Source organism: Scomber japonicus, chromosome 6 (assembly GCF_027409825.1).
Source record: "Scomber japonicus isolate fScoJap1 chromosome 6, fScoJap1.pri, whole genome shotgun sequence".
Lineage (NCBI taxonomy): Eukaryota > Metazoa > Chordata > Actinopteri > Scombriformes > Scombridae > Scomber > Scomber japonicus.
The window spans coordinates 3,665,397-3,680,659 of record NC_070583.1 but is presented as its reverse complement, the minus strand read 5'-3'; the positions used below and the strand labels follow the sequence as shown (position 1 = coordinate 3,680,659).

The following is a 15,263-nucleotide window of genomic DNA, read 5'->3' as shown; positions in this document are numbered from 1 at the left end:
CTCCAGAAAGGCAGAACTCCAAATATATGTATTCTACTATGTTGCTACATAAAGTTCATTTTCTAACCAGTCATCTGGAGAAGCCAAACCATGAGCCAGATACTCCGATGGTGCTGTGTGTTGGACTGAAGTTGAGCTAAAGCTTGTTAAAAGCTTAAAACATGACCAGCACTAACCAGCAGTTTCAAATACTGAAACTATTTACAGTTTACAATGTGAGATTTCATATATATAAAATAAAGTGGGAACAGACTTCCTTACTATGCCAAACTACAAGTTAAAACAGAGTAGAGTGGTAGTTCACCTTGCTGAGCAGAGGCTGCAGCTTTGTCAGAGCGATTACAGTGGCCTCGATTAATACTTGGCTGTTGTAATTGTCCGGCCCCTTCAGACAACTCTCAAGACCCTGATGTGGTGGGACGAAGGGAAGAGAGAAAGAAACATTCAATCAAACAGATAATGCATGAACAAGTTATTTTTGTTTTGAATATTTAAAAATGTCAAATAATATTGAGAACTTGTAAATGATGTGTGGTCCTGCAGAGGCTTTAGACAAACAGTCTCACCCGGTCTATGCTGAGCAGAGGGCTGGCCTTGCTGAGGATTCGGATGATCTGCTTGATCTGACCGTGGCTCACCCTCTTACTGATGCAGCCAAACACCACCAGCGCTCTGGGCTGGAGGGACGGGTTGTACTGGAATGCGAATCTACACACACACACACACACACACACACACACACACACACACGCACACACACACACACACACACACACACACACACACACACACACACACACACACACACACACACACACACACACACACACACACACACACACACACAGGTTCCTCATTGCAGTGTCATGTAGTTAGTGTGGCTGCATTAAAATAAGAAGGGAGAGGTTCATACTTCTGTGCGAGCTCTGTCCACTGGTCTAACCACTTGCAGGCTGGGATGTCTCTCATACACGCCTGAAGAAGAAAATAAACATAGCAGAGATTAAAAGAAACTGTCAGACAGTGTGCGTGTATGATTGAATGTGTGCTGTGTTTCAGTCTAATTTCATTTTAAGTCTGTGTAAAGTAAGAATAAATATGTGTTTGACATACCACAAAAAAGTGTGTTGTTAACCACCCTGCCAAATTTGAATGATTAAAAAAATCGCCAAATATATGAAATTGGGTTTCAAAGTTGTGTAAAGATCAGCCTCTTTCTCTGCTACCAAACGCTGTGGGAGTGCCCGCCAAGTTCGCTGAAACCCCGCCCCCTACCAAGTGTCACCTGTCAATCAAAGTCACCACCTCTACCAGAAACATGGACGCTACGTCTGAGAGCTTTCTGCTGCTAGCTCAGCTACTAGCTTGGCTGCTAGCTCGGTGGCTAACTCAGCTAACTATCTAACTGTAGACTGTAGTAGTAGTAGTAGTGTGCTGAATGTATTTATACCTCTACAGCAGCAGGGGCGGGTTTATGCTAATCACCACCGCATTACGTAACGCAGCTGTGATTGGCATACATTTTCAGACCCGCCCACTAAATCCTGAACACAGAAATCTTGAAACACAGTTTGTGAAGCCTAGCTCCAAAAATTCAAATCTAAATGGTTGAAATGCTTTTTACACAGTTTTTAGAAATACATTTATGACCTATTTCGGACTTTAAAATAAATATCATTATTGAATCTCTGGTTATTCTATATGAAAGACTACCTCCATGATCTCCAGTAAGGCTTCAGTAACAGTCTCCAGGGAGGACAAGGCGAAGGTCTCCCTCTCGTAGGACCCAGGGGAGAAGGAGCGGTCCCGGTAGCTGGAGCGGAAGGCGATAACAGCTGCTGACTTGACTTTGCTGATGCCGAACAGAAGGTAGAACTTTGGCAGGGAGAACTCGGTCAGGCTCAGCCGCAGGACTTGCTTGGTCTCCTCTGAGAACATTGAGAGGACACATTTAGTTTATACCCATACTATGACTGCATGCTCAAATAAACAGATAAATAGTCTCCTTACCGCTGAAGTTGAGCTGTGAGCAGGTGCACAGGGAGTGGATGATGTTGATGACCAAACCGTGGGTGGAGGCCCTGAGAGACAGCGGCCCGGTGGCTACCAGCAGGGTGACCACGTGGAACAAGTATGGCAGGTGGGCCGCCACATCCAGCGAGTTGTTGAAGGACAGCATGAGCATGTAACGAGCCAGGATGGCGATGTCATCCCACATGAGATGCTGCTCCAGTGTGGGCGTTGGCGATAGGCAGGTCTTGTCTATGATCTTGCACATCCGACCTATCACCTACCATGGAGGAGCACAGGACATTCAGACACCTCAGTCAAAAGACTTTTTTATATTATTGTCAAAATGATGACCGCTGATGGGAAAATAAAACATTATTTGGTAACATTTGAACCTTCCCTGTGTAGGCTGCTCAGTGGTAGCTGTGAAGTGGGGGTGGGAGGGCTGGAGGTTGAATGTGACAATTTGATAAGATTATTTAATAATAATAATACAAATTTTAATAATAATAATAATAATAATAATAATAATAATAATAATAATAATAATAATAATAATAATAGTTTATTTGGATAGGGACAGTGCATATTAATGAACATAAATGTTAGACATCTTTGTAAATATGCCGGATTATAGCAAATTGCTAATTTGCATTGTAATCCCTAAAGAGAGAAATAAATATAAAAAAGAATACAAATCGAAGAGATAGCAAATAAATAGATAGATAAGATAAGATACAAATAGATAAGATACAAATAAAACACACACAGTACAATACAATACACAATCAAGAGGATGTCAGATCCAGACAGAATACAGCAATTAAAAAAGAGAGTTCAGTCGGTGTTAAATCCAGTTAGTGGTCGCATTTTTGATTAATTTTCAGTCATTGTTTTAGTTGTCCTTTAAAAGAAGAGTATGTAGGGCATTCCCTTATCGTGGAGGGAAGACTATTCCAGATGCCCCCCCCCCCCCCCACCACCACAGACAACACATTCCTCCCAAACGTGGTGCGTCTGCGGGGAATCTCACAGTCACCTCTAGCACAAGCCCTGGTGCTCAAACCTCCAACAGTCCTTTTCTTTATGAATTCATTTAGTGGTGGTGGAGTGAGACCATGGACACATTTGTACACAAAACAAGCAAATCTGAAAGTTTTAAAATTTTGAAAAAATTACATTTTTCCAGGGTATTGCAGATATGGAAGGAGAAGGGTTTTCTATCCAGAGTTTTTAGGGCTTTTTTATAGAGAGATTCTATTGGTTTAAGGGCTGTAGTACATGCCAGTGACCAGCTGGTTAAGCAGTAGTCTATATGTGAGAGGATCATACAATGTAAAAACAACAAAGCTGCACTGTTGGTTAAGGAGTTCCTGATCTGCCTGAAATTAGCCAGGTTGTACTTGACAGAGTTTGACACTTTTTTGATGTGTTTCTTGAATGAGAGTGTCAAGTCCAGGATGAATCCTAAGTATCTGAACTCGCTCACCAAAGCGAACTCCTCCCCTCCCAGAAAGACACCAGAATGATCAATATTTGGCGGCTTTTTAGCAAAAAACATGCAGAGACTTTTTTTAACATTTAAAGAGAGACATAAATCAGTGAGACAGTCCTGTACATGAGCCATAGCAGTTGTAAGTATTTGAGCGGCTTCTGTCGTGTTTTTCGCAGGGGTGAAAATAACTGCGTCATCCGCGTACAGCTGTGCATTAACACCCTTACAGACATCAAAGAAATTGTTAATGTAGAAAGAAAACAAGATAGGTCCAAGTATGGATCCCTGAGGGACCCCTACTGGACAGTCCAGGTAAGGGGATTTGACACCGTCGACCACCACACACTGCTCTCGACAGCTTGGTTAACAGTACTCGGTGGTCAACAGTGTCAAAGGCTCTCGCTTTAAGATCCAGGAAAACAGCTCCCACACAGCTGTTCCTATCCAGGAGACACTTGGTTTTTTTAATAAACATACTTATAGCCGACTCTGTGGAATGGTGAGTTCGGAACCCAAACTGCATCGGATGCAATGCTGTGTAACCATTATTGAGATGTTCTACTAGCTGTTTAGCCACCCATTTTTCTATTACTTTGGAGATGACAGGAAGAATACTGATTGGTCTATAGTTGTTGATTTCAGCTTTACTTCCGGATTTGAAGATTGGATTCACCGTACTCACGGGACAACAGAATGCCTGATAGACAGATTTATCAGTTGCATGATGGGAAAAACCAGAGACTTCATGTGAAGTTTTAAAAAATTAGTGTCAAATCCGTAGTTATCCTTGGCATTAGATTTGTTAAGAGAGCAAATAATTTCCATTACCTCTCTGTCAGAGATTTCAGTTATGTTAAAAACAGGCTGTTCGCAATTGACATGCAATCGCAAATGCTATGTAGAGCCAGACTGGTATTGGTCGGCCGATATTGACCTATCACAGATATATCGGTATTGGTGAATATGTTGTCCGATGTGCTGATAGTTTATAGACGTTTTTAAAGCTATAATGGCAGAGTTTTATGTATATTTGATCCTTTTTCCTAATTCAAGTTTTTCTTTCTAATTCTAATTCTTCTACTTCTTCTTCTCATTATTATTATTATTATTAGGGCCCGAGCGCTGACCAGTTCGAAGCCCTATTGTATCTGTAAACTGACATGTATGGGGGGGTGAGGGCCCATTCACCGCTGCTTGCAGCTTTAATTATTATTATTTTTGTTAATTCCCAGAGAAGTTCACAGTTTTAAGTACACTTGATGTCATTTTATATAATAAAGTTGAATTTAAACTGTAATTCATTATATTTGAGGGATCATTAAAAAATGTGTTTATGTATATATTCTTTACATATAATATTATAAGCCAATATACAGTATCAATATCAGAATTGTTTTTACCCCATAATATCAGTATCGGCATTAGCCCCAAAAATCCAGTATCGGTCAGGATCTGGTGCTATGTAGAAGTAAATGCAGTGTTGTTTTTAGTATTTTAGCATCTAATTATTATAAAAGCTGCAGTGAAACAACATGAAACATAATCAGAGATATCTGGAGATTCATTGTACAAGACTGTGCTGAGGTTTGCTGCAAACAGCTGCTGCTAACAATTTGATTATTTTATGAAATTTTGAAGAATGGAATCTATGGTTTTGCTTTACTTTGTGATTATTTTAAAAAATGTAGTGAAAAAATAAGAAAGCAATGAGGTGCTCCTGAATGCACCATGAAGTTCCTTGTTTTCACCATCTACGATCAGCGACTCACACAGTGATGTAGACGCACAATCGATATTGAAGAGTTTTTTAAAAGGAGACACTGTGACCGTGTCTGTCATGTGTAGGTGGTGTGACTGTAGGGTAAAGCTCAGAGGATGCTGTGTGTGTGTGTGTGTAGTAGTAGTATGACAATGAGTCAGGGTTATTTTTGGAAAAGAGAAAAAGTGTCTGAGCTGAAATATAATTTGTGGTGGCCATCATACCACTGTATATGATGTCACTGCAGTGCACCTGGGTAGCAACACATGTGGCTATACTGATCCACCAAAGCTAGCTGACATCTCTCTTCAGATAGATCAGATCTCACTACTTTTTCTGTACATCCATTTTCTCTACTCTGTGTCTTCAGAGTTATGCTGCTTTCAACCAAATGTTGGTTAACAAGCATTAAGACAAAGATAGATAGCCAACACTATACCCCACTGTTGACTATCTAGCAATATTTTATATTAATATACAGCATACCCCTGAGGCTGCATTGCTCATATTCTATTACATGATGTTACACATGGTCCATTTCTATTGAACTGGTGTAGTGCATCTGTTCAGAACAGGCTGATTGTTTGGTCTCCAGCTGCTACTTTAAAACATAGAAAAATGAAATCAAGTAGTATATGTACAAACCACCAGCATTCTATTACATACAGATGATATAAATAATAGACCAAGGGCCTGATTTACTAAAGGTTTGCATGTGTAAAAACATGTGTCATCACCCACAAAAAATGTGCCATCTACTAACAGGGTGCACTAATGATTGTGTCTTTTAAATGTTCAAGATAATACATGCTGTCATACAGGCATTTTTACCCCAGTGTGCAAAATACAGGAAGGAGAAAATGCAAATATGTTATTTAGTAAACGCATTGTGTCTGAACTAGGGTTGCAAAGGGGTGGAAAGTTTCCGGTAAATTTCCATGGGAAGTTAAACTGGGGAATTTTGGAAATATTCCAAATTGGAAACTTTCCATGGGAATTATGGGAATTATGGGAATTTATGGGGATTAAATGGGAATTTATGGGGATTAAATGGGAATTTATGGCAACTGAGGGTAATTTAGTGGAAAGGTATCATCATTTGATTAATTGGATAAAAAAAGTCCACCCCTTCATTAAAAAACATTATTTTAAATTGATGATAAAAAAAGGTGCACAATGTCGCTTGATGTCCCTGAGCTGTTGAAGTTATATTAAATTATACAATTATTTATAATTTAATATAAAAAAACAACTAAATGTTATTATTCTTAATGGTTTCCACACACAACTCTGAAAAAATACAACAATGTGTCTGTAAAGCTACACATCCCTGAGGGGGATGTGTCTAATGTATCCTGGTGGAGATACAACTCATAAAATCCAAATATACAAGATGTTTTTAAAACTATTAGTTATTGTTATTTACTTAGGTGCAAATGATATAACTAGTTACATCAAAGTTCCACTCCTGTCTGTTAAAGTGATATTTACTGTATAAATTGTGGTTTATTTGGTTTTGACCAGTTTTATTTTTTCCACCATAAGGCTAAATATAGCACTTACACATAAAAATATCCCTAAATATATTCCCATATAATGTCATCAAAACCACAGGCTCAAAAGTCTGGCTTCAAGTTGTGTGATCTGGGCTCAAAAGTGTGGTCTAGGATTGTAGAAATCATCTGTGCATGTGATGGAGGAATGCACAGTGCATGTAGGGGGCGTGGCCTCAGTAGCCCTGCAGTAAACAGTATGCTATGTGAGCATATGATAGCATAGATATTCAACTGTACTGCATGATATCTGGTTGTTTTAGTCAGGATTATGCTAAAATATTATTTTACACAGCTATATTTAAGTTCCCTAATAAGAACATACCTTCAGTTTAGTAAATTCCCAGTTAATTCCCGTTAATTCCCGTTAATTCCCATGGAAAGTTTCCAAGTTTGAAAATTCCCGGAATTTTGCAACCCTAGTCTGAACAAACCTGAAGGTAATATTTCTGACGGTAAATGCTTCTATAAATACCATAAAAACCAATGTATAAGACGCACCTTTAATGCAATATTTTTTAATTTAAAAGTGTGGTGGGTCTTATACATCGGTGTGTCCTATTCACCAGTAAAATACAGAGAGAGGTTGGATCTGGATATGATCGTAGGTATGTAAAGGTCTGTCCACAATAAGAACAATACTGTAAAGATAACGATGAGAGCGTCCACACTTATGAACTATAACGTCCTATAAACAGCTGTGTCAAGCGCCAGCTGTGTCTGCAGCTAATGAAAATGGAGCCATTACTGCTGTATGTTGTGTGTTGATCAGAAGTATTTCAGACACTAGTTGCTGTGATGTTTCAGTATTTACAGACCAAACTGATGTTGAAGTGTAATGTACAGTAGTCTATTTACACACAGTGACAGCTCTGGTGAAGAGTTTTATGGACTCAGTAAGCACACAGCTACAAATTGTATAAATATGTGAAGTTACTGTGTTCTTTTAAAAAGGTTTAATTGAAACTCAGTCTAACCAGAACAAGGTCTGAGTTAATATACTGGTCCAGTTCAGTTAAACAAATCATTACTGGACCATTAACTACTAACCCCACACACTGTTTCAGGTGTAATATGTGTGTTTTAATAGTGTTTCTAATGAAGGTAAATTGAAAAGTTTTGGAGTAATGTGTTAATCTTCTATGCCCCCACACAGATGATGCACAGACACACCTGTGTTATAATTTTGGAGTGGAATATTTTTGGTTTTACTAACAGCATTGACTTTGTCATAAATACTCCCCCGTTTCTTTCTAGTAATATTTTAACTCAATATATTTGTTAACCTCTTCCCTCGAACCTGTAATTCCATGGCATCACATTTCATGTTGCACTTGTGGGCTTTCTGCTCGTCCAAACTTGTGTTATGTCTATTGTGTATCTATTATTTAATTAATTAATTAATTTCATGTCTGCTAGGTTTTTTTGTTAATCCTTGTTTGCCATGTTATTTCACCAATATAATAAATAAATAAATAAATAAATATAAAATCAGTTAATCAATTGTTAACTGAAACACACTGATTAGAGCATGTTTAACCTTCCATACACCTAAGCTGCCAAATCAACTGTCAGAGCTGTCAGGCTGCACTGTACCTTCAAATAAGCCCTAGATGTTGTGAAGTAGGCCACAATGAAAAGCCGAACTGAACACTTTCATGTGGGTTTGGATATAGAGCTGATACATATGAGTTATAACTGCATGGAAAATAGCATTTGTCACTGGGTGACAAAGAGTTCAAGCTGCAGACAAGGCTCCATTGTGCTCAGTAGGTTGTCCTGCCATGACATCAGACAGCAGCCCTGCAGATAACACCAGCATTAAGACTTATGTATGCTCCAACAACTATGTGCAGTGGTCAATTTAATATTCTTCCATCCACTACAACACTGTGGTTGAACTATAGAACATCAGTGAGGATAAGCACTTCAAGTTAAACACTGACTGACTTTTCTTAGGCAACAGTCTTCACAATGGCCACCATTCAGTGCTGTACTGGTGTCTGCCATAATCGGAGCCAGGGCCTGGCTTTTCTATTGTGTCTGCCTGTGTATGTTGTGTTTGTTTTTCTGAGTAGCGGGCTGAGTTGGGATACAGAGCACACAGATGATGGATAGTGAGTGGATGAGTTTGTCGCTTTGGAGTCAGGAGTGATTTACTGCTTTGGATTTATTTCTTCAGTTGGTAAGTATTAAATTATAATATTTACTGATGATTCCTCACATCAGTGTCGAATAAGTACAGACACTAAACCTCTGATAAATATGCATTAACCGTTGCCAAGTAGTCCCCGAGCTATAATGAATAAAACTATTTCAATGCCGTAATAGATCCGTTTTTTGTTAATATTTTAGATGTTGATTAGATGATTATGTTTAGTTACTAAATATGAAACGTCCATTTAACATTATTTAACCTGAATGTAATATTAAGGTCAGTATAAATATAACGTGCTGAGTAGCTTGTTTTAAAGCCTGGTAAAAAGTGTAGTGGAGGTCATCAACATCTTCAGATTTCCATGAAGGTGTACATAATAACATGAAGACATCATTCCAGTAGGTACTAGCTCAGTGTCTCACCTTGCTGGAGACCAGTTTGACATTCCCTGAAGCCAGAGCCACTGCTGTATCAGCCATGACCTCCGCCTTGATGGAGCCCAGGCCTCCTGTAGCACTGGTCTTAATAAAGCTGTCCAACACTACGTCCAGCAGGTCTGTTATCTGAGGGAGCAGTCAAAGTGCTACAGGTCAGATTCACAGCAACTCTCTATAATAAAAGTGTTCCATCAGTTGCAGAAGTAGAGGTAGTGTTACAGTGGTGGACTCACCTGGCCCAAGCTGCCCCAGATCTTGGCCTGAATAGAGGGATACATCTGTTTTTCATTGATGGTCATGGTGATGAGTTTGTCCAAAATAGCAGTGACACGCTGGCGCTTGGCATCGTCGTTGTGTTTACAAAAGCGAACCAGGTTTTGCAGCCAGGGTGTCATGTACTCCAGACAGAGATGCTTCAGCTCAATACCTGCAGAACAGCATCATTTGTGAATGAAATAGGTTTCCTCTTTTTTATTGTCAGTTATTTGGATTAGCTCATACTAATGAACTTTATTTTCTTTGTTAAAACCCCCTATCTTTACCACTTTCTATAACATTTCCTCTGAAGGGGGCACTCTACCAATTTTACAGATAAAGGTCAGTGGTTATAGTTATTAGTCCTTCTCCTCCTGTGAAAACTGTTGTATAATTTCTTTTTCTCGGGAGTTTTGTCACATCTGACAAACATCATACTTTGTTTGACCCTGTTGACCTGATGCCAGATCATCCTACAGTACATGCCTGTTTTCTAGTCTCTGCTGCTGAGGTTCATCCATGTGTTCTCCACTTTGTCCACTCTCATAATTTCGAATAGATTCTGGCTCCAATGTGTTTGGATGGATTTGAGAAGTTCATATTTTGAGAAAAGAAGTTAAATCTGACCACTATTGTTTGTTTACACTGTCTCTGGAGCTGGCAGAAGTCCTCAGCAGACTTGGCCCTTGGCCAATCAGAATAGCGTGAGCTCATTGGGAGGGGGGCCTTAAAGAGGCAGGCACTAAAATAAATAATTACTTTTGAGTGTATCCAGGATTTTCATTACTAGTGAAGTAAGTGCTGTTTTTATTCTATATCTATAAAGCTGGTAGGAGCACAGAGTCCAAACTGCTTGTTTCAGCTGTATTTAAGAACAAGATGGTCTCTAGGAGAGCTTTTGTATGAACTGTGGTTCTCTAAATGGGGTACCAGTCAGTTTTCTACTCCAGCTAAACTGATACCTATTGTATATGATGAATATACTAAAGTTTATAGATTGTACATGTCTGGTACCCAAAGAAAGATACCCTGTCTGGAATCAGCGTTACAGATGTTTAGAATTGCATATGAGCAGAGATAGCTATTATATGTTAGTATAAAGTGATACAGCTGTATGACAATGTGTATGTGCTAGCAGCTGTGTTGAGGGGACGTACTGGACTTGCTGAAGCCAGAGATGCACTCTTCTAGAAACTCTAGTGTGAGATGGGGCTCATTGGCAGCCAGAGTTTTGCTGATGGACACAATGAAGAGGGTGTTGTTGGCTGGGATGCAGAGGCCCGATGTCTCCAGCAGCTGGCCTTCTATCTTTAAGTTGAAGGTGCAGGTCAAAGCACACAGTAGATTGTAAGCTGCAGACCTGAGTGGAGGATAGACAACAAGTCAGTGGTGTTGAGCTTTGCCATGTGCAGTTTCACATTTTTATCATTCCTTAGTTGTTTAGCAGAAAATGAAAATAACAGCTGGTCATTTACTATATAATGCTGAATGGACGATTGTAAAAGGTAAAGAATGACGTAAGAATGTTCTTGGTTTTCATTGAAATATAATAAATGAAGGAGTTTAAAGCCCTGAGCCTACACAAACAACACCATATAGTAAAACATTACTTGGTCTGAGACAGTGGGTTGCTTACAACTGCTGCCACATTAGTTATAAGAAGGACCTTGCCTTTCAACATGATGCTCAAAGCCAGGTACATAAAGAAATGGTTTCACAGTTTGGTGTGGAAGAACTTGGCTGGCCTTCACAGAGTTCTGACTGTGAGCCAACTCATGATTAACATGTACTTGTGGCTAAAAGCACATTGTTGCCTGTGGTTTTGGAATGACATGACATCAATGCAGGTTGTCCATACACTTTTGGCTATATAGTAAAATCTAGGCTATGTGTAAACCATACAGCAGAAATAACAACCGTGGTCCCACTTTTTTCATTGTAAAGGTAAAAAGAATCTTGCTTAATGGAACTCCAAATGCCATGCTAACTGACCTGAGGCTGGGGTCGGAACTGCCCAGGTTGAGTAGAGCGATGTTGAGGAGAGTACCAGGAACGTCTTTTGGCCGGATTTTGGTGTGCTGGGGGATTGAGTCGGGTTGTGATAGCTCCCAGCGTGTGCGGATATGGATGATGGACTGGACGATGGCGTCACACTCCTGGTGCATGAATGTGAGCGGTGTGCCCTGGTTGGCCATAGTGAGAGTGAACTGACTTTCATCAACCAGGCAAATCTCTTCGATCTCTGAGGCATAGTAGACATCGTTTAGGAAGACGGGCTGGCCGAGGACACGAGTCCGCTCGGCTGAGGTCACCTGCACTGCTGTTGAGCCGACCTGATCAACAAGAAAACACATTGTTTCAGGGAAAAAAACTCTCATGTGATCTTTCTAACACCCTCTTACCCAATCCTTTCAGTCTAGGTATTGAGGACTTTTTCGGTTATGGCTCCAACCTCACCTTTATTGAGACTTTGGTGTCTTTGTGGGCCAGCTTGAGGGCATTATGGAACACTTTGAGATCTTCCTCCAGGGTCAGTGTGGCTGCAGGCAGCTTCTGTTGATCAGGCTCGATGTGTTCAGCTAGCCTAGCTGGAGAGTCAATGAACTGGAGCCTCTTGCTGCCTTTTAAGCCAGTCAGCAGCCGCTCATGGTACTTGGTGTACTCCCTCACCCAGGTGTTGCAGTTGTAGACGTAGACAGCAGCTACATTCTCATAGGCAAAGCCAGGAAAGACCACAAACCATTTGGATAGGAAGTCTGTCTTGAAGCGATTGCTGGGTCCCACATGCGTTAAGTCTACCACAATCTCGTAGGGCTTGGCGTAGTAAGGTTTAAGGGTGAGGAGTACGTGGTAGATGAGCAGGTCACCATTGATCTGGCCTGTTTTGAATCTAAAGAAATTAGATGAAGAAAATCAGAAAGGCCATTTTCAAATTCAAGCATTCATGTTTTGATTGAAGTGTCTACACATAAGCTTGCCTAAAAATGTATAGTATAGTGTGCATGTGATAGTACTGAAGGCAGTCTTCGTTAGACGGTTCTTTTCTTTTCTGTCTCTTTTCTTGTAAGACATTTTCAGCACCTGTGGTAACAAGCCAGAGGCCATAAATAACCTGCCCAAAGACCCACACACAAGGTCAGGAAGTGAGTTCACAACATCTTAAGAGTCTATGTGCAGCAGGTGCTTCACTTCAGTCCTCACTTCAGTCCTCCACACAAGACTACTTCTAGTAAGTATTGTCAATACAACATCATGCAGTTTCTTTCTTTGAATCAAATGAAATGTGAAATCTTGTGGAAATATAATTGTAAAATCAAGTATCTAGTATGAAATCTTTGCAATGGCATTTCTTAAGTACTTAAGCTTCATCACAAGAGTATTCAAATTGACCTTTAACTGTTCAGAAGCACACAGGTAAGTCATGCTGAAAGTTTGAATTTTTAAATTGGATTTACTCTTAAAAAAGCTTCCTCTTAATTTCAGAGCACAATGGAAAGTGGCACGAGAAGTTCTCTCTTGTGGTTTCTCCTGCTCAACCAGCTGACGTTCTGTCTTACTAATGAAACATCTTCAACCATGAAACCAAGCGAAGGCACAATTACAAGTGGCACCTCAACCCTTATGACATCCCTCCCTCCCAATGACACAAACTCTGACGGGGACAACAACTGCCCCCGAGTCGACTGCTTGATTAACAGTGAGATGGAACTGATTGCTATAGGTTCAGCAGGGGGGCTGATAGTGTGCCTTCTGGTTGCTACTGTGGTACTGGCATGCCAGGTCTGCCAACTTCAGCGGCGGGTTAATGCTCCTCGGGCCTCCCGTTCCAACTTAGACTTGGTGAGTGGTACGGGCTACTGGGGCACTGACCTGCCCGAGGTCGAAGGACTGGTTGGGCCATGTGATGCCAGTGTCATGCTTGAGGAGGTGAAAGCAGACAGCAGGATGGAGGAGGATAGGCAGCCTGAAATAGAAGAGCCATACGAGGGGGCTGAGGCAGGATTTGAGGAAGGGGCGACTGCGATGGCTTTTGATCCTGAGGAAAAGGCCAGTCAGATGCAAAGCTCCAGCTCCAGGGACTCCTGTCTGGAAGTTCCCAAGGATCTAGAGAATATGCCCCTTGTTGTGTGAGGAGGTAACCTCATGATGGTAAATTGCAGCCCCAGACACAGACTGTAACCACTCAGTTCAGCTGATGTACAGTGGGTCATCCACTTACTTTGCAATTTATTTAATCTCACAGAATTTGATTACGACCTCAGTAAAATTAAGAGCTGCCTGGGTATTATTTGAAACTTTAGATACTTGCCGATATAATACCAGAATTTTATCTTTTGATACATTATTATGAGAGATGTAAACACATTTTTCTACATGAACCTTTTTTATTCATTAAATAAGACAAGTTCTCAAATATAAGATAGCTCAATATTTTAATCTAAATCAAAGATTACTATAATTACCAATTTGAGAAAGCATTTGATACCAGCTTTTGGGACTGTGGTTTTTGATGCTCCAGACAATTCGGTAGGTAGCAGAAATGTATTGAGGTTTGATTCTCAGCATAAGTAAAATGTGTAGATAGTTTTATTTATGATGCTACTAGTTCAAACTATTAGAAAAAAATGTGAAGTACATAAAACACCTCTTATTTTAAATACTTTAGGCAAGTCTTTATTCAAAAGTAAAATGGCAAAAAGGTCTTCTTGGCCAACTTAAGAACAGAACATTTTGAACAGTGAGATGTACATTTTTCATGAGGATCAGTTAGGTAGAACTTTAAACATCTAACATGATACACTTCTTTCTCTATGCACTTGCTTAGCAAATTTGAGTCATTGTAAGGCTGCTTGATTTGGCCTAATTTTCTTGTTTAATTACATAACTGAGTGAAGATTGTAATTTAAAAAAACAGACTTAAAGGTAGACCAACAAGTGTAAATCAATACATGTTGATTTGTACGAACAAGATCCTAAGATCTAGCCTTGGATTTGACACCAGGGATCTTATGTGTTGAAAAAACCTGTGTTGAAATGAACAAATGTCAGAAAGTTTGGTAAATTGTCTGCCAAGAGTCCTTGATTTATTTAACTTTTGTTGAACTTTGCTTCTGTCAGTTGAGCCGTCTCTGATCTCTTACCTGTACTGCACACTGTCTAATCTGACTGTAGTGTCATAACGCTTGTGTACAGGAAAAAGAGCATTTTAAGAGTCTAAATGCAATGTTTTAAATAAATTGACTTTTGCAATGTGTGAATGTTTGTGTGCTTCAAATCAATATTCATAACTCAGGTTGATAGGGTTAGGGTTATCACTATATGGTAAGCAGAAAGAACCTTAAAGTTATGCAAGGAATGATATTATTGGGAAAGAAGTTAAGCAAGCTGAATTGACACTGCTCTTCCGCTAAGACTGAAGGTACGGCCATGTTCAGATACTGGCTTAACTTCCACCGCATGAGTTGAAGTTTATTGGCTCTTGGTCTAGTGAGTCTGAGCAGATAGTTAAGTACTGCCAGTGAAAACTGGATCACTGTTTCATTCACTGCATTCAACTCCAGTCATGTTGCATGGAAAGGATTTGCAGTCTGTGTTT

At 39.9% G+C, this 15,263-nt stretch overlaps 2 protein-coding genes across 4 annotated transcripts in view; one reads left to right on the top strand and one right to left on the bottom strand.

Annotated features, from left to right (window-relative positions):
• nf1a (neurofibromin 1a) overlaps positions 1-15,263 on the bottom strand; it is a 93,730-nt gene that overhangs the window by 9,141 nt on the left and 69,326 nt on the right. For all 3 annotated transcript variants that reach the window (XM_053321333.1, XM_053321335.1, XM_053321334.1), the window contains 10 exons: positions 12,125-12,557; positions 11,660-12,000; positions 10,825-11,027; positions 9,646-9,839; positions 9,398-9,538; positions 2,011-2,290; positions 1,714-1,928; positions 914-975; positions 567-708; positions 305-406 (listed from right to left, as the gene is read on the bottom strand). In XM_053321333.1, the coding sequence (XP_053177308.1) occupies positions 305-406; positions 567-708; positions 914-975; positions 1,714-1,928; positions 2,011-2,290; positions 9,398-9,538; positions 9,646-9,839; positions 10,825-11,027; positions 11,660-12,000; positions 12,125-12,557 (2,113 nt within the window). The remainder of the gene's footprint in view (positions 1-304; positions 407-566; positions 709-913; positions 976-1,713; positions 1,929-2,010; positions 2,291-9,397; positions 9,539-9,645; positions 9,840-10,824; positions 11,028-11,659; positions 12,001-12,124; positions 12,558-15,263) is intronic.
• On the top strand, positions 12,793-14,813 carry LOC128360825 (uncharacterized). Its single transcript, XM_053321341.1, has 2 exons — positions 12,793-12,896; positions 13,151-14,813. The coding sequence occupies exons 1-2, from the start codon at positions 12,837-12,839 to the stop codon at positions 13,796-13,798; spliced, it is 708 nt and encodes a 235-aa protein (XP_053177316.1). The 5' UTR covers positions 12,793-12,836; the 3' UTR covers positions 13,799-14,813.

Bases quoted from the DNA above. Each gene is read 5' to 3' on its own strand.
- LOC128360825 (XM_053321341.1), top strand. From the start codon at position 12,837: ATGTGCAGCAGGTGCTTCACTTCAGTCCTCACTTCAGTCCTCCACACA. The intron at 12,897-13,150 runs GTAAGTATTGTC...TCTTAATTTCAG, and splicing joins TCCACACAAGACTACTTCTA to AGCACAATGGAAAGTGGCAC.